The sequence below is a fragment of the Dermacentor albipictus genome, chromosome 7 (assembly GCF_038994185.2).
Source record: "Dermacentor albipictus isolate Rhodes 1998 colony chromosome 7, USDA_Dalb.pri_finalv2, whole genome shotgun sequence".
Lineage (NCBI taxonomy): Eukaryota > Metazoa > Arthropoda > Arachnida > Ixodida > Ixodidae > Dermacentor > Dermacentor albipictus.
The window spans coordinates 58,014,273-58,040,762 of NC_091827.1; the positions used below are offsets into that span (position 1 = coordinate 58,014,273).

The window sequence follows — 26,490 nt, forward strand, 5'->3', positions numbered from 1 at the left end:
TGAAGTACGCGAGCGTGAAACACCTCATGTTCGACGGAGAACAAGTGGAGACGTTCGCCTACGTGGCCACCCCCGAGCACTGCGGAAAGGGAGTCATCCACGGGGTTCCACTCGGATACTCCATCGAAGAAATTCTGTACCGCCTAGACCGCAAGGATAACCCCGAGATTCGAGGCGTCCGCAGGCTGGGAAAAGATTCACAGTCGATCTTTATCCTCTTCAAGGAGAAAGAAGTGCCAAGGTGGATTTACCTCAACGGGGCACCGCACAGATGCCAGCTGTACCGCAAAAAATACGAAGTGTGTGTCGCCTGTGGCCGACTCGGACATCGCGCTGATGTGTGCCCAGACCCGACGAACGTCAAGTGCCGGGGCTGCGGCCTCGAGAACCCGTCAAGTGACCACAGGTGTGAGCTGAAATGCCAGCTGTGCGGCAAAGGCCACGCCCTAGGAGATCCCAAGTGCCGAGAACTCTTCCGCACTCCCTACGAAGTTAAGAAGCGACAGTGGGAGAAGATGGGACAAGCAACGACGACTGGTGGGGGACATCAGAGTCGACAACGCGAACCCAAAGAGGGAAAAGACTTCAAGTTCCGCGAGGACTCTTTCCCAAAACTGGAAGCAAATCAGAGCAGACCATCGCCGCCGCCCAAAGGACGCTCCGGTTCCCATGCCAGGAGCCAGTCCAGGGGGCGCTCGAGCTCAAGGGACCCTGCCAACCCATGGAGACGAGGTAGGAGCAAGGAGCGTAAGGGTGTGAATTTCGCGGGCAAGGTCTCCCAGGAAAATAATCAGAGGGATAAACGGGACGAGGAAATTGAGAAATTAAAGAAAATGGTCGAAAAATTAACGGGGATAGTCGATTCGCAACGGTCCGAAATCCAAAACTTAAAGAAACCACAGAGGCAGGCAACCCCTCCTCCGCAACAACCCATTAGACAGATGACCCCCCCCAGCGGCACGTCAACAGCCGCAAGGAGAGGATAAGATGGTCACAGAGGCGTCCCTCCCGCCACCAACGAAACGCAAAATTCAAGACGCCGACCCTATTCAGGCTATAGAAAAAAGGGTCGAAAATTTGGTAAGATTAGAGGCCAAGATGAATGAATTTATGAACCATATCAACATCCAAATTCAAACTGTCCTCGGGGCAGTTCAGAAACAGGCCGAGGAATGCCAAAGGCTAAGGAATGAGATGGTCGCCATGAACGGGTGGCAACAGAATATGGAACAGATCGTCACGCAACTGCAAAATGGCCAGGCGCGCAAATGAAAATTAAATCTGGCAGTGGAACTGTCGCGGCTTCCGGCGCAAGCGGTCGATTCTGCAACAGTACCTTCGCTATTAGATGAGACTCCTTTGGCAATTGCCCTCCAGGAAACTGGAGGACCCGCAAAACTGTCAGGTTATCAGGCATTTCATAGTGGCAGGGGGGAGAAATCCTCGGTCACAACACTCGTGAAAAGAAATATCGCGGCCATTGAACACGATTTAGAGTCGAGAGAAATCGAGAACGTGTTTGTCGAAATTCTAACCGGAAAACAGAAGGACCCTAGTTTATTCCTTCTAAATTTATACAGCTCACCCAGGCAAAGGAAGGTGAGGTTCAGGGCTCTGCTTCGCAAGGCCCTCAAACTTTCAAGCAACCAGCCACTGTTGATAGTGGGGGACTTTAATGCACATCACCAGGAATGGGGGTACCCGCACCAAAGCCCGAAAGGCAGACAGCTGTGGGAAGATACGCATGACATAGGGCTCACTCTGCACACGGACCCTGAGAGTCCAACGAGGGTGGGCAATAGCGTTAGTAAGGATACATCTCCAGATCTAACATTCTCGAAAAACATTAAAGATCTAGAATGGCATAATTCGGATCAAAATTTTGGCAGCGACCACTACATAATTGTTTGCATACTGAAAGTGGGCCTTCAAACGCGCAGGGCTCGCGCGCCGGCCGTCGTTGAATGGGATAACTTTAGAGATATCAGGAGAGCGCAGGAACTGGGGCCCATCAGAAACATCGAGGAATGGACGACGGCGCTCAAATCGGACGTTAGAAGGACGACAAAAACGCTCGAAGGGGATAACGCCCCGGAGATAGCGGACAGCCGTCTTCTGCATATGTGGGAAGCTAAGCAAAGCATGGAACGTCGTCTCAAAAATCAGAAATGGAACCGCAACCTCAGAAGAAGGATTGCTAGGCACAATAAGGAAATCGAAGATTATACTTTTACATTATGCGAACAAAATTGGGCCAACAAGTGTGACGAAATGGAGGGGAGCATGCACCTCTCCAAGACGTGGAACATCCTCCGGCATTTGTTGGACCCTGCAAGCTCGAAAACTCAATCCGGTATAAGATTGGCAAAAGCTAGGCACGCGTTCGTAGGGAACGATGATTATTTCATGAAGAAATTAATTGAGACGTTCGTGGGGGAAACATCGCGAACTCCACTACCCGACTATGGTGGAGCGCCTAACGAGGCGTTGGACGCCCCCATCACAGAAGCGGAAGTGCGAGCAGAGATTGTAAGACTCAGAACGAAGTCGGCTCCAGGCCCTGACGGGGTAACGAACAAAATTCTCAGAAACTTAGACGATGATTCCATTAGCTATCTAACGAAGTACATGCAGGAATGTTGGGAAAAAGGCGAGCTCCCACAATAGTGGAAGACGGCAAGCATTACTTTAATACCAAAACCCGGGAAGCCTCCGCAATTGGAAAACTTACGGCCAATTTCCTTAACTTCATGCGTGGGGAAATTGATGGAGCACGTCGTCCAGACCAGACTGATGGGCTTCATGGAGCAGGGCGATCTGTGGCCACATGAGATGGTCGGGTTCCGACCTCAATTGTGTACGCAGGACGTCATGCTCCAAATCAAACATGATATAATAGACTCAAGGTCTAAAGATGCAAAAGCAATTCTGGGACTGGACCTCACGAAGGCTTTTGACAACGTAAAGCATGAGGCGGTCCTGGAAGGGCTGAACAAGATTAATGTAGGTACCAGGACATATCGATACATGAGGGACTTCCTGACGGGAAGAACTGCTTGCATGAGGTTCCAAACGCTGGAATCCCCCACAATTGAGCTAGGGAGTAAGGGTACGCCCCAAGGATCAGTGCTGTCTCCCCTACTCTTCAACGTGGCTATGCGAGAACTCCCCGAGCAATTGGCAAAGCTCGAGGGATTAAAATTTAGTATATATGCGGATAATATCACCCTCTGGGTCAACCGGGGAAGTGATTCAGCCGTCGAAAGCCTGCTCCAGGCCGCCACCGACATCATAGTCGATTACGCGGCCGAGAGAGGCCTAGCATGCTCGCCGCAGAAATCAGAATTGTTTATATACAATCCGAAACACTTAAGGTGCAAGGCACCGTCGGAGATCAAAATTAAGGTGGCGGGTAAAGAGGTACCAATAGTAGAGCAAATTAGAATCTTGGGCCTGATTCTCCAGTCACACGGCTACAATGGCGAGACCCTCAAGAGGCTGCAGAATCACGCATTACAGACCCTGAGCCTAATTAGGCGGGTGGCCAGCAAAGGTCGAGGGCTAAAGGAAAAAAATTTATTTAAGCTAATACAGGCGTACATATTCAGCCGGGTGAGCTATGCAACGCCATATCTCGATTTGAAAGTGGTGGAAAGAGAAAAGATTGATTCTCTAATGAGAAAATGCGTAAAACGAACGCTGGGACTGCCCATGTGTACATCAACAGAGAGACTGATGGCTCTAGGAGTGCACAACACATGGGCAGAACTGGCGGAAGCGGTGCGAAACTCTCAAATTGAGAGACTTAGCACCACGAAGAGAGGAAGAGCCATATTGGCCAAAGTTGGAATAAACCCGGACAGAGGCCCCACCCAAAAGGTGGAAGTAGATAGGGAAATTAGAAAAAATCTGATTATCCCCCCTCTGCCAAAAAACATGCACCCGGAACATAACAAAGACAGGAGGCATAAACGAGCCGAAGCATTAAAAATTAGATTCGGTAATATCTCGGAGCATGAGGTGGCCTATGTAGACGCGGCGGGAGGTAGCGGCAGTTTTACGGTGGCAACGGCCGTCAGCGGCCGGGGTATTCCCGTGACTGCTGTCACTCTGCGCGGGCGCAACATAGAAGTTGCCGAGGAAATTGCGATCGCATTAGCTTGCGCTGGAACGGACGCGAAATTTGTGATCAGTGACAGCAAAACTGCCATACAAAATTTTAGCAAGGGAAGGATCTCACCCTTAGCGGCCAGAATCCTAGGCCAGAGAAAGCTAGATAGAAAAATTCAAATAATTTGGACTCCGGCGCATGAAGCCGTCCCCGGCAACGAGGCGGCCCACGAGCTGGCTCGAGATCTCTACCGCCGAGCCGCTACGGGGCCCCTCGATGACCGAGGGAGCGGAGAGCGCATGCTAAAATATGGGGAGATCACGCAGCATTATAGATTGGCTCGTAGACTGGTATCCCCGCCAGACCCAAAATTAAACAACAGACAAGCAGTCGCGTGGAGACGACTACAAACTTATACATATCCGCACCCGGTTATGGCGAACCACATGTTCCCCGAGGCCAGGAGCGATAAGTGTAATCTTTGTGGGGCGAGAGGGACCCTCGACCACATAATATGGGAATGTCCGTACTCTCCCGGGGGAACGCACAAAATAGATAGTAGAGACACCTGGGAGACCCTGCTGCGCAGCTCGGACCCTGAGCTCCAGCTCCGGCTCGTCCAACTGGCCGAAGAGGCTGCTGGGACCCAAGACCTCCCAGCCTGCATCTGAGGCGGCGGCACTCGCCCCCTGACCTGTGCGTCGGGGGTGGGCAGATCACCTTTTTCCGTTGGACATTAAAGTTTATTCTATCTATCTATCTTGTTAACTTCCCTGTCTCTCCTTTGTCTCTCTCTCTCTCTCTTTCTCTCTCTCTCTCTTTGTCTTTCTGAAACTCACGTCACGGCTCACGTACAAGAAATTGTCCACTAACATTGGCCTTTATTGTCAGGTTCTCTCATCTTGGCTCCTTAAATGACTGTAACGTGACTATGATAGACTGGTGAACTCATCGGCTTTACTACGACAGATAAGTTTGCCTAAACACGCTGTTCTCTATTATAGTGCCTACAGGAAAAAGTGTAATGGATGTTACGAAACTGAGGCAACGCAACCTTTCTCTGGCTTAATTCCATACTGCAGTGCTTTCTAAATATCGAGAGTTGTCGTTGAGGGTTACGCTTGCCGACACGGCCTAGACTCCGTTACACCATGTTCTTTTGCAGCTTCCGGTGACCTCCGACGAGCCGTAGCCCTATCTGTTTATCGCATCTGCCGAGGCCTTTGACTTACTTTCGCCATAAAGGTCATATCACGGCCCACCTGCAAGGTCTTCGCACTTGTTTCCTTCTTGTCTTCGTCCACGTGTACCTGATACAGATAGTTAATCATCGACACGAACGTTAGCCGCTGATGAACGATGAACTTGAAAACAGGCGTTCCCGTAATGTATTCTTTCCGAAACCACGGCGGTGGATCGCTTAAGGACGTCGCGATACCACTCAGAAATTCGTCTCGTCTGCTTAGTTTCCTGCCCGCAGTTCACCTTGTGCATCGGCTTTAAGCTGTAACTACTAGTTCGTTCACAAGTTAGCGCTTTCGTTATTGCGATTGTCTGCGGCAGCGAGACTGAGCACGTTTCGAAGCCATTTCCTGCATGTGTGCAGGGTTAAGTTAATCTGTGACAATCACGTGCGTGCTTTGCAGCTTCGCGAACGTATTCGGCGCGCCAATCGATAGAGCGATAATGAATAGCGAGACGCATAAACCTGTACTAACGACTGATGGAAGAAGTAACAGTCATTTTCTAGCGGATTATGTAGCCCTCGACAAGCGGCAGCTTATCCACTTCTCTGGGAGTTCATCTATACGAGCGTCGCAAGTTACGTGGTTCAATAATTTTGCAATCGTTTCCGAAACTTTCTCTTTTAACACTGCGACAATGGAAGGCCGCTGCAGTAGTCACGTGCCCATCGTAAATCGGAAACGACCTCTCTACTGCAGCGCATACTGTAGAGATCTCGAGCAAAGTTAAAGGGACCCCGAAACGATTTTGACGATTGCGCACAAACGTAGTGAGTCGGTAGGGTAGGTCCTTCTGATCATTCAGAAACACATTTGAGCTCTGCGCGTAAAGCGTGTAATTTGCTATAAGGTTTTTAAAATGTGCATCGCTACCTGTGCATCGCTTCGTTTTTAGCCATCCCAGACGTAGTTTGGGCGAGTGGTGTCACTCGGGCGCGCGGCAATGTCAGCGGCAATGCTTGAAACATGTGGCTACAGTAAGATTATTTCTGATAGTATACGCACGCATAATTACTTGTGTACCCTTGTGTACAAATGCAATAAATGTAGACGTTCCTTCAAACTAGTGGCCCACTTCCGCCTGTGAATGCGGATCGTCTGCTGTAGCTCTGGAGTTGGCAGACGACATGGGACGCGGAGGGGTTCTCCCATGAAAATAGGAGCAGCGATGTCCTGTTTGACGGCAGAACCATTAATGGTGCAGACACTGCATTACGCTCGTCCTGCACTGCGGATTTGTGTAGGGTAGTAAACTGCTGCGACAGCACGCTGTATACAAGACGCGAGCGCTGAACGTCAGTGTGAACACCAGCCTTTTTGGTCAACACACCAATCACACGCAGTTTTGACAACAAAGGTGCTTTTAGCGGGAACCGCAGGTTCAGCATTTGTCAGAGAGCCGGGGTTTGCGCACAATTTGCCGAAATTGTAGCAGAAAAAATGTGCTAACAAGCTGAGATCGAGAAAAAAAAAAGCCGTCGCGAAGGCATGCTGCAGTTGAACGTGCCGTACAAAGTTTCAAAACTTTTTTTAAAGAATCCGCCATATTGAATTATACTTTTGTGCAGAAGAGACATCGTTGTTTTACAGATGTTCCACTTCTATTTTCCCTTTATCTGGAGCCGTTGTGTATTAGTATGTATCTGTGTAGAAACAGTTGGTGTTTTAGCGCCTTGTGCGACTAAGTTGTGGCATTGGCTTACGCAGATGATCTTGCCTTTTTCTGCGCTGACAGACCTAGCATTCAGAAAGTGCTCTCATTAACTGAACTATTCTGAATGACCTTATGCGGCCCATATGAATCGACCTAATAGCCTAGGTCATTGGTTTATTTTGTGGCGTTATAGGCAAAGTAATTTTGCTGGTATTGAAAGGATATACGTGCCACTGAGATACAAAGGCGTTAACTAAGACACATATAAGCTCAGTGCAGAATACTGGCGAGAAGAATTACCAGCACCTCGGCGTTTTGCTGATAATTTTGTACCCCATTGCATTTCTCCATTTGAAACAGCAATGACGTGTAATCTGTTCCTCACTACAATGATACACTATGTACTGCAGATTCTGCCTTGTGCCTGGACTTATATTCAAAGTTTTCATAGAACATTTGTCCCTTCTGTGTGGTCTTTTAAACTTCAACCTTTGAGGCGAGACAATTTCTTTAGGCCTATATGTGCTGGCGGGCTTGGCTTAGTGCAGCTTTCTTTTTTCTTTTTTTTTGCAACAGGTAGCACGCCAGTTCTTTTTTCCGTGAGAGTTAACAACCAATATTCCAATTATTCCTGTGAGTAAATCTAGACAATGCTTCACACAGTTCAGACATGTCATCTCGATATTTTGAACCTCTTCTCTTTGCAGGGTGTTATTTTACGATGTTTATTTTCCAGTGCATTTTCATTTGGTTCGCTTTCCCCATGAATATCCGTACATGAGTATCGATGACACGCCTGTACATTAATTTAATATCCATTCTCTTTACGCCGCCCCTTTAGCGCTCTGTATCCTCCGGTCTACCAGGCGATGACATACTTTAGCGAGTGTGCGATTTGCCTCTTTGCCCATGCATGAAAGCGTTTTTCAATAAATTGCACACAAAGACATTATCTGTTGAAACTTGGCTACATCAAAAAAAGTCACAGTTTCACCCGAAACCCGAGGCATCGATTGCGATAGCAAATTAGTGGACAGCTATAGGACGAAAGAGAGTATCTTTATCGGCCGTATAAACTTTCAAGCATAGGCACATCAACTAAATTGACAAGCATGGTGTCAAGCGCGCACAAGCAAGCATGAACTCATCTCACTCGATGACCGCGGAAACTCGCTGTCAAAACACTGGAGTGAGGAAGTGCAAACGAGCAAAGGATTTAGCATAAGGTTTCAGTGGATTCCATCACACGTAGGAATTGATGGAAACGAGGAAGCTGACGCCCTTGCACGCCTAGCGCTGACATGTGTCCCAAAAGTGAAAGCTCCAAAACCTTTTCAAAACTATAAGGGTGCAATCCGCCTTCACTTTCGAGAGATGCACAAGAATCCACACGAGCCCTGTGTGACTCATCGACTTACACGCGAACAAGCGACGCTTTTATACCGCATCAAGACCGACTCCGCGTACACCCCAGCTTGTTTATTCAAGACTGGGCTTCGCGCTTCCCCACTCTGTGCTTTCTGTGGTGACATTGTCGACATCGAACATTTCATTTGGCTATGCCCGCAGTTTGACACAGACAGAAAAGCGATGGTGAACAAGCTACAAAAAAGCGGTCTCACGCACAGGACCTTTGAGGACGTTGTTTTCCCCGGAGGGCCCGCGGCATTCAGGAAGAGAGCGCAACGACTGCTGATGGCCTTCCTGCGAGACACGGGGCTCATCGACAGCTGGTGACACACCCCTGATCGCAACTCGAAGGAGGATCAGGCGGAACAATTGCCGGCTATGTATGCCAGGCTAACCCCGCCTGCTTCAACATCACCACCACCACCACCACCTGAGGAAGTGCGGCAGTGAGCGAATTGACCTTCGCGCTGCACCTCGCATCCACGCAAACTAAGCCGCGAAAACACAGCGCGCGGCGGATTCGGCGGATGACTTTCGGGCGGGCGCGCACGGCAGCCCGCAGTAGAACGCACCAACCTCCCGACCATCCCCTTGAGCGCGACGGAAGACGGCGCGCTTCCTCCCCGCTTCCCTACCTTGGGTGCGCGAGATTGAGTTGCGATCGCCGGCTCACCCTCGAACGCTTTCAGTCGCATAAAGAGCATATAACGAGCGGCGACTGTTATGCGAAGCATACTAGCCGCACAACCACGCTCTTCCTTGCTGCGCCGCGCGCGGCCGCGTAGCTACCATATGACGTCATAACAGCTGCAAAAGCGGAGGCTCAACTCGTGCGCTCGCTTGCGGCCGCGTAGCTACATAGCCGGGTCTCAGCTCGTGCGCTCGCCGGAAGGTGACCATCTGTCACGGTCACGCGCTCACCGGCGCGTGACCGTGACGTCACGCGCCGGCGCAGCGCCTCTATCGGGAGGAGTGGGAGTCAGGTGGTGGCTGCGGCCGCGCGCGACCGCGCGAGTTGGAGCCCAGCTTTTCCTCCGGCTGTCCTGACGTCACGTCACGTGGTTAAATGGTGGCTGCCCGACCGCGCCCAAGGGCTGAACTGAGTGATTGCAATATCCAACGCATAACAACTAAAATAAAGGCTAGTATGCTTCGCATCCTGGGCTTAACCTTAGCTAAGCCACAGCCATTTTTTATCGTCCGTGTACTTTACATGGAACCTCATGGCGACGGCGGCAATGCGCCTGGCGTGTCAAAGTAATTGATATCGCAATAAAAGGTATCTTTCTGTCCTCTGTAAATTGCCGTCTTTGCGGCGTACTGGGGACGATAGAGCATTGTTTTATGAGCTTTAAAGATGACATACTGGCTTGGGATGGGCTGCAAAGGTCCGTGAAGAAAAACTTTGATTTCATTCAGCATGCTGTTCTAGATTTGATTGTGCCTGCCGATGATGGTGCGCCCAATTATACGTTTTTACTAATTGAACTACACATTTCATGGAAAACAAGAGTGATGAACCGTAATGCTGAGGCCGTATTTTTATCAGTGCATTTTAGTGGAATAATTGTTCACTTGAAGGATATGTCTGACCAACCTGACTAGTACCGTCGATATATTAGGTATCTGCCGGTCCCTTTAAAGGCAGCTGTGACCATTTTCTTTATCGGCTATTACTCATACAAACCATATTTTTACTATAACATATATCAGCTTTTGCCATGTGTAGCTTCCATAGAATGTTAACCCGCTCTAACAAATAGCATGTATGAGTTACAAAGACCTCATTGACAGAATGCTTCCTATATCTATGTACCGCGCAATATACAGTGTAGGTCAGAGACAGAACGTACTGAAGAGTGTTTTACCTATCTTAAATACTATTTAAATGCTAGTCAAATGCTCACATGCTAGGTAATCTCTTCAAGTTAGTTAAATCAACAACAAAAGCGTTCTTTTTCGAATTGTATAGTAATACTCTTCTTGAGAAAACCTGGCTCGAAGAATAAGGTTTATTGGCAGCTTGGTACAGTGAATCCTTATACTTTGTATGGAACCAGAAACAATGGAACACGTTTTGATAGACTGTTGATATCCCCTATTTCTCCGGGACATCCTCCAGTGTACCACCCACAAGGAGTTGCCTTTATACCCATATCGAATCAGATTTATATCAGTAAAAAGCACGAGAGCCGTACAATATGGCCTTATCATGCTCCTACATTGGCATACCCAGTATACGGAAGACACGGATGCAAGTGAGGCATGCTGATGTCGACGTATGTCCTGCGCCCAAAAACTTTATAAAGAGTGTCGCATACGTAATAGAGATATACCGGGCACAGTATGAACCTCCGGAGTGTATCAATGTACTCTGTAGGATGACTGGTATGATAAAGTTCTAAATAAGTCGTGTCCGCCTCAGAGCAGTTCTCATCCTAATTTTTACGGCAGTGGGGGCGAATGGGAAGGGGGAGAATGTCAATCACCACTTTTTTTATTATTATTACCTTGATATAAGCGCGCATCTTTTGAGGGGCACATGCACACTTTATTGAAGATGATTTGGGCATGTGACGCATTGTTTTTAGAGTGCACGGACATTTTCAGTCACATTTGTACTGCCGATTTCACGTCCTTCAGAAAGGTGTCTGTGTAAACTTGACTGAAGCCAGTACCCTCTTGCAGTGCGTTACCTTCTAGGATTTTCAACTTTATACGAGGCTGCCTTCATGTTGGTGTGAAGAGTCGGTGACCGATGAATGCAACTTGTTCGCGGACATAATTTATTTCTCGCATAACTTGACGCAACATTAGCAAACTCATAAAACGACCTGAAATTCATAACGTTTAGGAAAAATTGGGGAGAGTTGGCAGGCATGCAAGAAAGAGAATAAAACAAGAAAACTGCTGCAGTGGTACCGTCTCCGACTACCACGTTGCAGGTGTAATTTCGATTCCCAATTCCAACGTGCTTTCCTCTTTCTTTTTTTTGGTTCTATGGTATGCTAAACTTTGTAACTAGCCAATTATACCACATTCACACGTTAGCGGCAGCTCTAGGCATGCGAACAGACAAGCACGACCATATACAAGCATAACAAGATGCAACAAGTGAAGAAATCTGCAACGAGAAAATAATAACGGCAAACCTTATCTTACGCTGACTGTCGATGGGTACTGCGTTTTGCAGAAAAGCAAGGTAACGACGCACCGCAGTTCTGAAGTCACGCTCATTTAACACACGTAGTCGTCATTTTGACACTTCCGTTGCTTCGGCCATGTGCAACATACTGTGGTGCCTTCCTATATACTTTTGTTGTGGACGCAACTCGTACAGCCCCTCGGGGGAAGAACAGAATGTACAAGCGCCATCAGGCGTATAGGCTCGACGATGGTAGCCACAACATCAACACTTTGCTACGGCGTTCGCTCGCCAAGGCCCCTCATGAGCATGGCCGTATGACGGCGATTGTGCGCCACATGCACTAATTATCTTCTTAATTAATTGCTTCATGGCGCGCATTGCAAATTACGAATTGTAGCCGGTGAACTTGCAAGGTATATCCACTTGGAATGAATTTCCCGAATGACGCCAGCTTATTCGTCGCCTGCTCGTCGTCAGAGTGGATACACCGTGCAAACTCACCGGCTACAATTCGTAATTCGCAATGCGTGCCGTGTGGTAATTAATTCAAATAGAATTAGTGGTTTCTTTTGTTAATCAGTTTAAATGTGGATTTCAATTTATCCTGCTAGTGATGTCCACCTCTCTGAAAAATCCGGCTCAAAGACTAGAATTGCGACTTTCAGAAATTATCTTAAGTGCAGAAAATTAAGACACGGACAGCACAAGAAAAATGTGGACTCAAGCATGCATATGCGCGAACGCATATATACACGGACAACGGCCCGTCCATGTCTTGTGTTTTTTTTTGCGCTTACAGCATTTGTAAAAGCCGTGTACCAACTAATCCGACAGCAGACGTTACTAAACTATAATTGTGCTCTTATTCTGCAACAGGTTACATTTTTTTTTACATTCTATAAAAACTGAAAAATGATCACCCTATATATGGAAACTAGTCTTTGCACGGAGCGAAATTTTCCAATCATGGCATCTGTACTAATGCCGATTTTACGAGTTCGAGTTCTCCACGTTTATTCGGAGATTATTAGAAGCTACACCAATGCATGTGTTTGACGACAAAGGTGGGCTTACCCGCACGGAAGAGGTTTTCTTGAATAAGGTTATGGCCAGCGCTGCATACACACCACACATACTTGAGAAATGGCACCAACCCAGACAAGCTACCATTGCGAAGACTTACACCCGATGTACACACTGCCAGGAGTCATGCAGAGCAGACTTGCAACACCTCATTTGGAGCTGTGCAGCTTTTTCACAAGGGAGATCCAACATTCAGCATCTACTACACGGAGACATTAGAACACTAGGAATTGCAATACAAACTAACCCTGAAACACAGAAAGCCATTGCGACATATGGCAGACAAAGTGGCCTGTTTCGAGTAGTGTATAGAAGGGGTCGATCAGCCCATGTGAGAGCGGCGGAACTGGACATGCACCTGAGCCTGCATAAAGCGGAAGATCCCAGACTGAGATGAAGAAGTGTTTCAGCCAACAGTCTGGCTACTCACACTCCCTTCCCTCCTAATCCCCATCAGCGGCCTAGAGCCGTCCCCTTCCTTAAAATAAAGGCTTTATTCATTCATTCATTCGTGACACACATGCGCGTAGCGCGCTGTCAGCCCACTATGTACGCAGCGGCGAAAACTCTGACGAGCGGCGCGAGGACGGAGCACAGGCGGGCGTCGCCGGGTCTGTCGTCGTACGGGACGTCCCGGCACTTGTCGGCCGACCGGAGGAATCCGGCGCACACGTCGCCCAGCAGGAATCCGTCGTACCGCTTCAGCACGTCCTCGGCGAACGCGAGCGCCTCCGCCGGGCAGGTGGGCTCCACCGCCTTGCGCACGCACTTTGGCCAGCTTGCCGTACTCGCTGCGAAAGCGAAATCGAGGCACCCGGCCCGGCAATTGCGATGCGAGAAAAAAAATTGCATCGCGTCGAGCTGAAGCATTTCTGTCGAGCGCGTCCGCGTACGCACTGTTATCGTGGCCGGCAATTTCAACCACACAGCCCAAACCAAAGTTGGTCGGTAGAACGGAGCACAAACGCGTCGCTTTCATCTTATCATAATAATCATTATTTCACTCTTGAAGTGAGGGAGTGCGGGAAATAAAGCTGACAAGTCAGCTTGACTAGTTCCCAGCTCCCCGGAGTACAAAAATGCGAATTCTTACAAACGCTGATCTAACCTTGTGTCTACCGAAAAGCATTTTAAGATGTTCGCATTGTTACTGGAAGTTACTTGTGCGTATCTCTAATTCATTATCTTCCTTATTACGTCTTTTAGCACTTTTTACTTGTTTTATCAATTAGTTTCTTTTTTTTTTTACTGCGGAACAGAGTGAAATTCAAAGGATGAGAAATTTCCTACCTCGATCTTTTTACAACAGTCGGTTTAGAAAAAGATGGAACAGAACTTGCTAAAATACATGCGCCATGGTCATGTCTAGCAAATTGGCGATGTTCACTGAGTGAGTGCCTTCAGAGATCTTTATAGGGACCGTGCCATCATTATTCAAATTTAATTTTATTTTTTTGCGTTTTTGTTGCCTGTTAATGCTCGTGACACGTAGTGTTCGCTGCGAGCTTACGAGACAGGCTGACTCGCACGCGTTGTGGTCTCCATATTTACATACAGCAATTTACATACTGCCATGACCGTTGTGATCTCCATATTGGTATACATAAGCAGAACTTTGGCTCCTCTCCCCTCGGACTTGTGGAATTACGAGCATTCAAACATGTATCAATTACTTCTGCAACATTACTGTAGGACAATAGGCTTCTTCTAGCCCCGTCGATTTGTATTGCCCAGTCAGGAGGAAAAGTGTGGAGACCACATATGCTGCGAATTTCTTTTTTCTTCGCGGCCTGTAGTCTTTCGGCTGTAGGTATGCGCGTTAAATACACGCAGTACAGACTACGTCCGCCTGTTTGAGCAACGTTGTTCATTGAGACAATTACACGTCTAATGGCTGTGGTGGAAGAAATACTGGGTGTTTCCGGGAAGACTGCTAAAAATTTTAAATATAACTTGTGGCAGATGGCACAATTCTAGTCCGTCAGCTTGGCTTACTCAAAGAGGTGGACAAATCTTATTACATCAAATCAAAGTGCATAATTGTCTAATCATGAAAATTTCATAATTATGCTTCAAAGTAATTATCTTACACCGCATATTGCAATTTATCAATTGTAGCCAGCGTGATCGCAAGGCGAATCGGTTTGGAACGAATTCTCACGATGACACCAGTTTCGAGGCGTTCTTGAATATTGCGATGAAATACATTGGACGTTCATTTACTTCTGCACTTCAATTCATAAAAAGGCATTTTGTTTCAGAAAGCACACAAATGGGACTACACTGCATTTTTATCGCAAGTTCAATGGCGCGTATCTCGGAAATGGTGTCATCTACTGATTTATTTCCAAGTGGGTGTGCTTTGTAATTTCACCGGATACAACGCGTAAATTGCGTGTGTGCCGTAAGGTAATTAGGTAAAAACTTGATTGTGTACTGACAACAGACAAGATAGTGCACTGAGCGTCGACCATTTCAGCATCCATCTACTTTTGCATCCCTTCTGTCCGGCCAACCAGGCTTACGCAGTCGCTAAGTATTGTGCTCTTTAGGTCCTACCTGGACTGTAACAAATTTCTTTTCTTTAATTCTAGAAATATTGAATGCAATAGATGGGCATTTGTCTAACCTACCATTTGATACATTTCTTACTATATTACCTAACCATGTTACGAGTTCAAATATTGTACATCCGCTTCGTACCATCCTCAATCACAATTGTATCCTTTATCTGGGCTTAGTACTTACTCCTGCTATGAATTGCATAAAGAAATCAGTATTTCTATATAAAATAAAAATAAATATATACTCGACATAGTTTCTGTACCTTTGGCTGGGGCCAGCAGGGGGACCACTGACCGTGTGACTATATGGGATACACATCGCGCACGGCCTCAAGCATCTTACGGTGAGCCCATTTACGTGCATGCAAATGTCCCAATAAAACGCACTGAGCAGCAAGCGCCGGCGACCCGATGTTCCTGGGGCAACCGTGAGGCAACGTCCAGGTCAGCGACGGTGCTCTTCATACAGGCGTTTAACGACGAGCCCACCTTATCCAGACAGGGCGCGTGTTTGATTGACTCTGCGCAGAGAAAAAAAGTACGTGCTAGAAAAAAAGTACGTACGTAAGAGCTCACGAAAATCAACGGTTAAAGGCCTTCTCTGCCGATGTTAAAGACCTTTATTATTCTCTGCCACAATCAGAATTATTAACCTGTATTGACAGTTACATAGATACATATGGTGCCGTTAGGTTTAGCACGGAAGCAGGTACATGCATTGACAATTTTTTAGAATTACTTAGGTTTTATTTGTCATCTACGTTTATCGAGAACAAAGGTACCCTGTATCTGCAGAAACAAGGAGTGTGTATAGGTTCTTGCCTAGCACCAGTGCTAAGTAATCTCTTTTTAGCCAAACTTGACAGAGACCTGTCGCAGCGCCTTCACGAATCTAAGGTTGTAAAATTTTTTAGATATGTTGACGACTTTTTGGTTTTAATTGACTGTTCATCGGCTTGTTTTACTAATGAATGTGCTTCTGTTTTTACCACTATTCGTGACTGTCTAAATCCACTAGAAGTGACCTTTGAAATGCCATGTGACGGGAGGATTAGATTCCTTGACATTAAGTTTGTGCTCACTGATAACGAAACCTGCTGGTGTTACGAACCTAGGGCAAGTAACCCACTTTTACCATTTCATTCCGCGCATACAAAGCCTGTGAAGAGGGGAATCGCGAAGATGTGTTTCAGCGAAGCACTGAAAAAATCATGCCAACACCTAATGTACGATAGCTTCGAACGGCAAGCCTCGCGTTTAAGCTGCGCTGGTTACCCGAGCCACGTGCTTGTGTCAGTCGCAGAAGGACTGCTTAAGAAGGCGCAGCAAAGCAGTTCGGAGCAGGTGCACGTGTTGAGCACTGACATGAACAAAGGAAAGGTGGCCGTCATCCCCTACATGCACGGATTCTCCCATAGAATAAAGAAGATTGCTGGAAGGAGCGGCATTAACGTTGTGTTTTCGGCACCTAATAAATTGGTCAGCCTCTGTAAAACCACAAGGCCGGAAAGAATCCCACGTAGCGCATGTGAAAAAGAACATAAAAACAAATTCGTTGATTGCATCGCCGGCGCGGTATACCGTATTCCTCTCAGCTGTGGACAATCCTACATCGGTCAAACAGGTAGATGCATAAATGACAGGCTACGAGAACATAGTAACAAGGTTGACAACGTGGCCGCTGACGGCTTTCTTGCCATCCATTGCCAGAGATGCAAGTGCAAACCAAGATTTAAAGAAACAGTGATCATGAGTAGAAGCAGGTATGAAATAACGCGCTTGATAATAGAAGCCAGACACATAGCAACATTCGGCGATGCATACGTCAGTAAAACTTCCATTTCATTATCATCAAAAGAGCTGAATTATCTTTGTTCGCGTTGAACGTGTACATGTCTTTGAATATGTGAATCAAGAAACTGCCTACGTGTGGTTCCCAGCTTATATCTTTTGTTTATTTTTCCAGAAATGTTACAAGTGGTGTATGACGGGTCGAGGGTGTATATATAGCGACGAGAACGAGAAATAAACCTGTTGTTAAAAGTAGCGCTGTGTGTGTCAGATGTGCCTTCTTTTGTCCTTGTCAAGCTTGCGCTATAACAAAATAAGCTTGAAGTGAGAATTGCGGAATTCAAAAGAGCTCAGGCGTCAAGTTTACACCTATGTAACGGTGCAAATAAAAAGGTACATAACAATTCTGTAAACTGCACTTAATAATAGATCTAAGGTGGACAAAATTTATGTATTATAGACTGCTCTAAGTTATACCACTAATTTGTAAGGGGCACTCTTGTAAAATTATCCTCAACTTTTAATTAATTTACGCAAGCTGTAAGCGCGCCATCGTATGCTTGAGATGCGCTAAGTGATACAGTTTACAGAACTGAGAAATTTGTATTTGGAGGGGCGTAAACATCGCGGATTCGTAAATATCTCGCTTCTGTTTTTGAAGCTTAACAAATTTTGACAATTCTCTTAAATTCTTCGAGATCCTAAATCAAAATGTTGCTGCCTATAAATGTTAAGACTTACTTTTCTCTCCCGAAATGCATCAAATTTCATTCAAATCCGTCCGCCAGTTCTTTTATAAAACCACATCCTTCTTTCGAATGTATCTGAACGAGGAAATCGAAATCGGGCCCGAATTGAAACTTCCTCCGGAACGGCCTGCTCCATGCTTGCACCAGGAACTGGCAGTGAAAGGCCATCAGGGAGTCTGCTTCACGAAGGTCGCAAATTCGACACATAAAAAAGGAGAGTTTGAAATAAGAATGAAACTAAAAATAGTAATCGCACGTGTACGTCCGTGTGTTGTGCATGTGCTGCCTTAGAGGAAATGAAAAAAAAAAAACACGCCGCTGACCTTAGCGCCCCCCTTGCACGTGTTGCGTGCAAGCCTTCCTGGTGCGCTTCCCACTTCTGTGTCGGGCACGGAAAGCATCATTTGAAGCTCGGCGTCAGGCCTGACATATGTCATGCGAGTGGCGTAAACACGCAGTTTTATACGCTTGGCATCACCCGCAAGGCGCCCGTGCGGTTAACAGCACGTGTCGTGCTTGAAAAACAAACGAGGCTGCCAGACCTGTTTTCAGCGCAGGGAAACGTTCACTTAGATTACGCGTCGCTATGACCTCGTTCACACAGTCCACGGAAACCTTCTACAGATGAGTATAGTAAACTTGGCCCTTGTTAGTCTAAACTTTTGAGAAGCGTCGCCGCAGGCCACGAAGTATCGTCTTCACGCCGAGAATAGAGTTGAGATAGTTGGAGTTGTGTTAAGATCGTAATGATAGCTCTGAGTTTCGCTATGAAGACAGACACAGCAAACACTCTTGACAACGATTTTGCTAGCAGGTGAGCGAGGCAAACCTCAGCTTGTTTTCTGTGCGGATCCTCTCGCTTGAGTGTTTCTACGACGATCTGCTCTGCAGTCGTGGCATAATTTTCTCATTGCAGCCTGTTGATTATCCTTTGCTATTGTGGCATCTTTGTCATGCCTTCTTTGTAGCAGTATGACAGCACATGTACACGCTGGGGAAAAAGAAAACGAAGGAGGGAGAGGACACAGTGCTCACCATGAGCACGACTCAACGAATATAGAAAGGCTGTAGCCGTGGTCAGCACTCTGTCCTGCACTTCCTTGTTTTCTTTTTTTCCTGCCTACATGTAGATATGCTGTAACGCTGCTACCATGAATGCATCACCAACTAACCAGGCAGCAAACATTATTGAGTCATGCCAACGCGTATGGCGCGAAGCGTTGCCAAGAACAATGGCAAAGGCTCTGACTGTTGTCCTTGCGTCAAATAGTGACGAATTGCCATGCGCCGGTACTACTTGCGTGTAGTGAATTTTCCCGGATGCCGTTGTCATCGCGCAGGGCTGGGCGTTCCCTTCGCAAATAGCCTCGCAGTAAGCTTGTATCGCTAACTACTAATTAGTAATTACATTAGCTATTACTACCTGCATACGCAGATACGTCGGGCATGGAAGATGTATGTGCATTATGGGACTAAGTCAATTTCAGTAGAAAGTAAGGGGCTGGATGTTTGTTAATCAGAACCTTATGATACCAACAGATAACGAAGCCAAGAAAAGCGCAGGGGAAGTTATTAGTAGTTTCTTTTTAAATTGGATACGTAGGAACGTTAAATTAAAGAGAAATGAAATTTGGCGAAACAACTTGCCGCTGGTAGGAGCCGAACCAACAACCTTGACACTACGCGAAAGTTGTATCCGCCGTCATGACCTGAGTGGCGCTGGCCAATTCTCCCAGGGTGACAAACACAGAAATACGCAAGTATGTTGACGTTAGAACAGCCGCGGCCGTAGCACAACTGACAGTGCATCACACGTGCAATGTGAAGGTAGTGGTCCCACCGGCGGCGAGTTGTTTTTCGTACACTTAAGTTTTCTTTTAATGTATCATTTCTACATTTTAAAGTTTTAAAAAACTACGAGAGAATGCCTCTGTCTTTTCCTTGGCTTCATTATCGGTCTGCTTCATACAGATGGTTCCAGCAGAAGCAGTCATCTAATCTTAAAACACAATGCTCTATTGATGGTTCGGACGGTCACTTTGAGCTTGCTCTTTATTGAAACTTGTGCTGTTTTGTGTGTTGTATGGGTGATTTCAACGAATGCATGCGCTGTTCTCTTCACTTTGCTCAGCGCTTGTAGCCTCTGCCTCGACGGGGTGCGAGCCATTGAAACGAGCCACTTAAGGTGTACATAGATTTAGGCATGGCACGCACGCCACCCATCGACAGCAACGCTAATCTGGCAGCGCACAACGCTCATGCCAGACAGCAAGAGAAGCCAGAACGCTGCCCCGGCTCCGACAGCGCGGATCCAACGCCGCGTGTACGGCATACACGTACATTTGCCATCGCCGCTTTTGCAGTCAAACACACTGATCGCGTCCGGAAACCTTTCGATCATCCACACGTAGGCCACGCATTCACCCCGATGGCATGACAGCACGGCGACGCCGACGCCGACGGCAACGGCGGTGCGGTCGACGCGAACACGTCTCGCGAGCTTCTGTACGGTTTGCCGTCGAAGTAAAAATCCTCCCCCACGACATTTGCGTTCGCGTCGATACGTCACGAGTTCGATTTATTGGCGCATTGATCTAAGGACAGGTGCGACGCTCGCAGATCAGCCTTGCAGGGCGGCGCCCACTTGGATGAGGGGCGTGAGCACAGAGCGCAGGCTGGGGTCGCCGGGCTTGTCGTCGTACTGGATGCCCTTGCACTTCTCGCCCGACCGGTATCCGGTGCACACGGCGCCAAGGAGCTCGCCGGCGTAGCGCGTCAGCACCTTCTCCGAGAACTGGAGCGTCTCCGGCGGGCAGGCAAACTCGACCGCCTTGCGCACGCATTCGTCCAGCTTGTTGTACTGGCTGCGAAAGCAAAATGCACAGACTGTCACAACGTCGATAAATTGAGAAGAAGCTCTTATGTGTAGAAATTATTCCTTCCTGTTTTGTAATGACTGACCCCGTTTGTAGTCCAGTAAAATATTTCGCGCCCACAGTGTTCGCTCTCGCCCTCTTTTTCCCTTCATTCCTTTATCATTCCTTTAGTCCCGCCTGCTCGTATTGTACAGCGGGAAGCAAAAATCTGGAGACCGCAGAAAGTTGTCTTCACAGTCCTGAGTACGCACGTTAAAATTGAGCGTGCATAATTCACGCGCCGGCTCAACGAATGTAACTCGGGGAGAGGGTCCCATGTCGAACACCGCCGCACTCAAAGAAATAAAAATTTTGATGATGCCGGGGTCTTCAGACTTTAGCTACCGACTGCACATCGCGCAAGAACAGCGAACGTCTACCAGATAACTGGTCCTTCTGCTCATGGTAACCAAATGACTCTGGTAGAGGTTGAAGCGGCTTGCTTTGTCGAAAGGGGTCCAGGAAAAGCCCCCTTCCCCCTCCCCCCACGAGCTGGCAAAGGTGGCGCGCAATGTGAACAATAATTTAATAACCCTAAAACGAACGGCAGAACGTGTTAACGAAACCAACATGCGACGGCAGGTGTAAATGAACTATTCCTGGTCTCGGAGAGGCGGCAGCCACACGCACACACGCACGTCACACGGCAGTCCGCGGCCGTCTCCCCTCTCAGCTGTTGTCCGGCGCGTTGGTATGGTATGGTGAAACATTAAGGAAGTCCTGCAGATCGTGAGTCTTCACGAAGCGGGCCGCTTCCACGTGAGAACCGGAAGGCCGAGCCTCTCGGCCACATCGTGGGCCTGCTGGACAGCCCAGAGTTGGTCAGCCAGAAGAGGGCTGCGGAGAACCGCTTCCCATCTAGCCGAGCTGTTAGCGATGATAGAGCGTGACCGGGCACACCGCCAGAGAATATGGTCTAACGTGGCTATATCTTCACAATCGTGGCAGGTAGCGTTGGTGTAAGTATCCGGATAGATTTTATGAAAGAGCGACGGATTCGGATAGGTATTCGTTTGTAGTAGATGAAGCGTTAATGCTTGAGCTCTATTGAGGCGCGGATGCGGCACAAAGTAGGTTCTACGGCTGAGATAGTAGTGTTTAGTAATCTCGTCGTAGGTGGAGGGCGTGTGTTGCCTATAATGCTTCAAACAGCACAATGCCGGTGCAGCTTGCGTGACTCGAGTCGAGAGTTCGTTCCGTGACACGGAAACTGGCGGCTGGCGCATGACCGTGGGCACAGTGCGATGCCGTGATGCACGTCAAGGTATAGCTGCGGTGGCCAACCTAGATGAGCCGCTGCAGAGAAGGTGGCTGCGGACGGTCCCCAGGGTCAGTGCCCTGCCGCGAAGTGGTGGCATCGGCTCGTTATACACGTGTAGCGTCGGTGGGTATCCAGGAGCAGCGTCTTTGAAGCTCCCATCCCCAGCTAGCTTTCCAACTCAGACTAGTCCGTATCCGGTTTGCCCAATTTGAGTCTTTGTCTCCACCAACCTAATTTCTTGAAACACATCCTTTTGTACTCTTTCACATCGCTTAGATTTCCGCACGCACGCACGCACGCACGCACACACACACACACACACACACAGACACACACACATATATATATATATATATATATATATATATATATATATATATATATATATATATATATATATAGAGAGAGAGAGAGAAGTTGAAGAAGAAAGGTACTTTTCGAGCCGGACCCCGAGGCAGATTCAAAAACAGAGGCGACGAACGTTATGAAAACCTTCTAGTAACGTTTTGGCTGAGGGATCGGCCTTCGTCAGGGTGAACCTTCCCAACAGTCAAAATGAACATGTTCACTCTGATGAAGGCGGGTCCCTCGGCGGAAACGTTACTATAATGTTTTCATAATGTTCTTCGTCGAACCCTCTCCTTTTCTACAGCGACGTGTGACATGATTTTTGTTGCGCAACACGTTTGATTAATTCATTATTTAATTAATCATTGATTGATTGATTGATTGATTGATTGATTGATTGATTGATTGATTGATTGATTGATTGATTGATTGATTGATTGATTGATTGATTGATTGATTGATTGATTGATTGATTGATTGATTGGATCGCTCCGAGCGAAGCATACGCAAGACACCTCGTCATAGGCGCCAGCTTTCCCGTCTCGGCAGCTGGGGCACGGGTTACGTATGGCGCACAGCCCGCTCTCATTACCGTGAGTCCATGCGCGCGCATGCAAATGTCCCGGTAAAACGCACTGACCAGCAGGCGCCTGCGATCCGTTGTTTAGGCGGCAGCCGCGAGGCAACGTCCAGGTCAGCGATGGTGTTCTTGATGCAGGTGCTGAACGATGAGCCAACCTTATTCAGGCAGGGCGCGTGTTTGATGTACTCTGCGTACAAAGAAAATGAAAATTTACGATCGTGGTGACGTTTAAAAAACAATGCAGTACGTGCAACGCCTTTCTGTCCGCACAGCGAGGATGCACATTTTCACATATTAAGGGTAAGAAGTGCTTCTTTAACTCAAGTGTTCAATATACATGCCAGCTTTATTACTTCGAACAGTTTTTGCCAGACCAAATGCTTAAATAGGAGGGAAACTTACCGGAGCGCAATAGTTGGCAGCTAGGTGTCATGTCACGGCATGTGCAACATCTCACCCTGCCATGCATTTCGACACATATGTGCCCCCGTGAATTTAGAAGAGGTGGATGTTACCGTTATTTCTGCCGAAAGATAACCAATACAGCCAAGCCCTTGCGCCTGTTACAGTTATTCAGAGTAAAGATCAGCGATGACTGTGTTGAAACTCTTTGCAAGTCAAATCGCTCTATCGGCATTCATTCAGCGAGGAGAAACGAGTACTGCAATAATAGCTAAACGCTGCAACATAGCTGCCAACGGCATCTGAACCTGTTGTTGACATGTTAGACAAGCATACAGACACACGTACATCCTCCACTGAAGGTAACTGTTCCTAAGATACGGCGTGCTGGAAGGAGCAGGCTTTCGGACGAGTGACCCTCGGAAGTTGTGGACGGTAGAAAACAGTGTTCATTTTCCCCTTGGAAACATTTCAGCTCTGAGAATCGGAACACAAACCTCGCTACAGGGCACCAAGTGAACGTGTCCTTTACCTGTCAAACAGGCTCTGGCCCGGAAACTTTTGACCGAGACTGTACCTCGCATATACATGTTCTCTGCGACTTTTTTCTGTCTTTCCATCAAAATGTAATATATATCTACGCTCGGCCAGCAATGCTGAGGCAAATGCGGTAAACAAATGAAGACCAATAAGCTTGGCCCGAAACGCGAATACGTTACATTAATGCAGTGATACTCCAGTGACGCTATAAAAAAGAACAGTGCTCGCCGTCAAACACATCAAACGCGACATTTACAGAAACAATTTTACGCGTAATAGGCAACTGTGTCTTGCTTCTCTTGTTCTTTCCTGTTTTCCTGGCGCAACGAGCTGTTATGGCGGGGGAATAAAGTTCTGTCGTTAGCTCAGCGACGTCTGTGTCCGTTCTGTTGTCCGTGTCTGATGCGCCGAGAAAACACCGAAGAAGGTGCACGAAAAAAAAAAAACTGCGCCGATTCCAGACACAGCGTAACCCGCACTCGCGTAGGTCACGTGGATTGCCTGGTCACGTGGTGCTCTCCGGGTCTTGTCAGGCATGTGCACAAGCGCTATGCTGCATAACGTGGTGCAGAAGATTTAAAGTCTTAAACTTGTATGCTTCACCGATTCACAAAACTTTGGCTTCATGTAGATTCCAACAATTGATCTGGACCTGCATAAATTAATTCTCCGACTGTCGAGTTCCCAGTGCAAAATAACGCACAATGCTATCTACTGTTAACGGAAACACACTAACGAACGACTCTTATTTTTCCGGCGTTCCAACTGCAAGTGGCGGTTGCAACTACGTCAATGAACTTCCTACAGAGGTGTTGCGGGGCCACCAACCACAGGTCACCTTCCGCGTGGCCTGGTAATTGTAAACTAGCCAGAGGGGAAATTTTTCCCACGTGCTCTAGACTCGCATGGTCCGTTTAACAACGGGCCACACTATATACCTCCCTCACTGGCGGTGTTCGACGCAGGACTCACGTAGCAGGCCTTCATTATACCACTGTCCGTCTCATAAACGGGCAAACTTGAAATGCCAGACACCATTTCACCTTCTTTCTTTATTTTTTCCTTTTCCAATCGTTGGCACATATCCAAAAGCTCGCCGCGCCGATGAGTAGCAACCACATTCTCCGCGCCCGCCGTCGCATCCACCATGGGGTTCCTTATTTTAAGCAAGCGGAGAGGTTCTAATAATTTCACAGCGAAAGTAATTTCCCAGTCCTATTCTTACTAGTTGCGTGCATGTACAGGCGCACAAATCTTTAACTGGCGTGCGGGAGCGGCGACTTTTCCGTTCGTCAGCGCCGTATGACGCGGCGAGGCTGGAAACAGCCTAGTAGACGATGGGCCCAGCTGAGCGCGCTTTGTCCGCACGCGCTTAGCCTCAGACTGTTTCCAGCCTCGCCCCGTCAAACGGCGCTGACGCACGGAAAAGTCGCCGCTCCCGCACACCAGTTAAAGATTTGGGCGACTGTACGTCTTCTGTGAGGGCGTTCACGTAAACGCGACGAAAAAAAAATGGATTAGGTCGGCTTGTTGAGCTCTGACTCGACCTGCATCGGGCTCAGGGTTTCAAGGTGCGGTGGAAGCCCCTCTTGGTATACGACGATAAATCTTTAGGCTAATCGGTTCCGCAGTGAACGGCCTATGACTTAGTGTCGTATTATCATTCTGTTGATGTTACAATATATAAGAAAAAAATGATGCACCTAAAGAGCCTTTGAATGGCTCACCCCACACTCTGCAGCTAATCCACGTATATAAGACAGCACCGAATTAAAATAATTTAAATGCAGTTTGCGGCGAAAAATGTGCATTGATGGGCTACACAGCTATACACATCACACAAAGCTACACCACACAGCTACACACAGTGTGGTGTCTTCTTGACTCGTCTCTTATCTACATTTTGCGCTGTTACTAGCAGGACAGCTGGGTCATTACGTTAAAAGAGTGCATCATTCCAAGAGGGACTCCTGCCCACCGAAAAGTCATGTGCGAATGCTTGCTGCTATACCACTTCAGGGACGAAACCATCCATTTGTTCTAAGCACCTCAGCTGACCTAAAGTATCACAGAGGCTGCCTTTGATTTATTTTTACGACACCTTTCCTTCTTTTCCAAAAAAAAAAGACATCCGTATTGAGGTCCAAACTGAAGACAGCTTTCGTCTTCTCGAAAGCGAATTCTTCGCGCGCACCTGCGAGAGTTTACGACTGCCGATACTAGACGAGATAGTGCGAGACTTCGCAGGAACGTTGCGCCACTGATCGCGGCACTGCGCATCTAGACAAACCTGCAATTTGATTTTTCTCAGCTCACCCTTGTGGTACTCGGACGAAGTGTCGCAGCGCTCCTGGATCTCCTCTTTGATGTCGTCCAGGAAGATGTTGCCCACGCCCTGTCCGACGCTGCTCACGCACTTTTTCATGTAGGCGCGGCTACAGGTCTCCGCATCCAGCTGAGTCCTGCGTGGCATCGGATCGCCCGAGAGGGAGCGAGAGGGGGGTCAAAAGACGATCGTCGTGGGCACTTTTGTTTACGAGCAGCCAGCGGCAATTTCTCGCGTCCTCAGCCTAGACCTATATACTAGGCTGACGAAATCAAAACGGAACGCCCCGAGTTGTGGACATCGAAGCGCATAATATCGTGTATATTGTAAGATGTCGAGTGCAACGAAACAAAGAAGAAAG

General features: G+C 47.7%; 1 protein-coding gene across 1 annotated transcript in view; it reads right to left on the bottom strand.

Moving 5' to 3' along the window:
• The window catches only part of LOC135912617 (uncharacterized), a 54,201-nt gene that overhangs the window by 23,810 nt on the left and 3,901 nt on the right, over window positions 1–26,490 (bottom strand). Inside the window, exons 3-6 of the mRNA XM_070521975.1 lie at window positions 26,120–26,265; window positions 22,919–23,048; window positions 20,380–20,618; window positions 13,197–13,441 (exon numbers count right to left, since the gene is read on the bottom strand). Coding sequence (XP_070378076.1) covers window positions 13,197–13,441; window positions 20,380–20,618; window positions 22,919–23,048; window positions 26,120–26,265 — 760 coding nt within the window. The remainder of the gene's footprint in view (window positions 1–13,196; window positions 13,442–20,379; window positions 20,619–22,918; window positions 23,049–26,119; window positions 26,266–26,490) is intronic.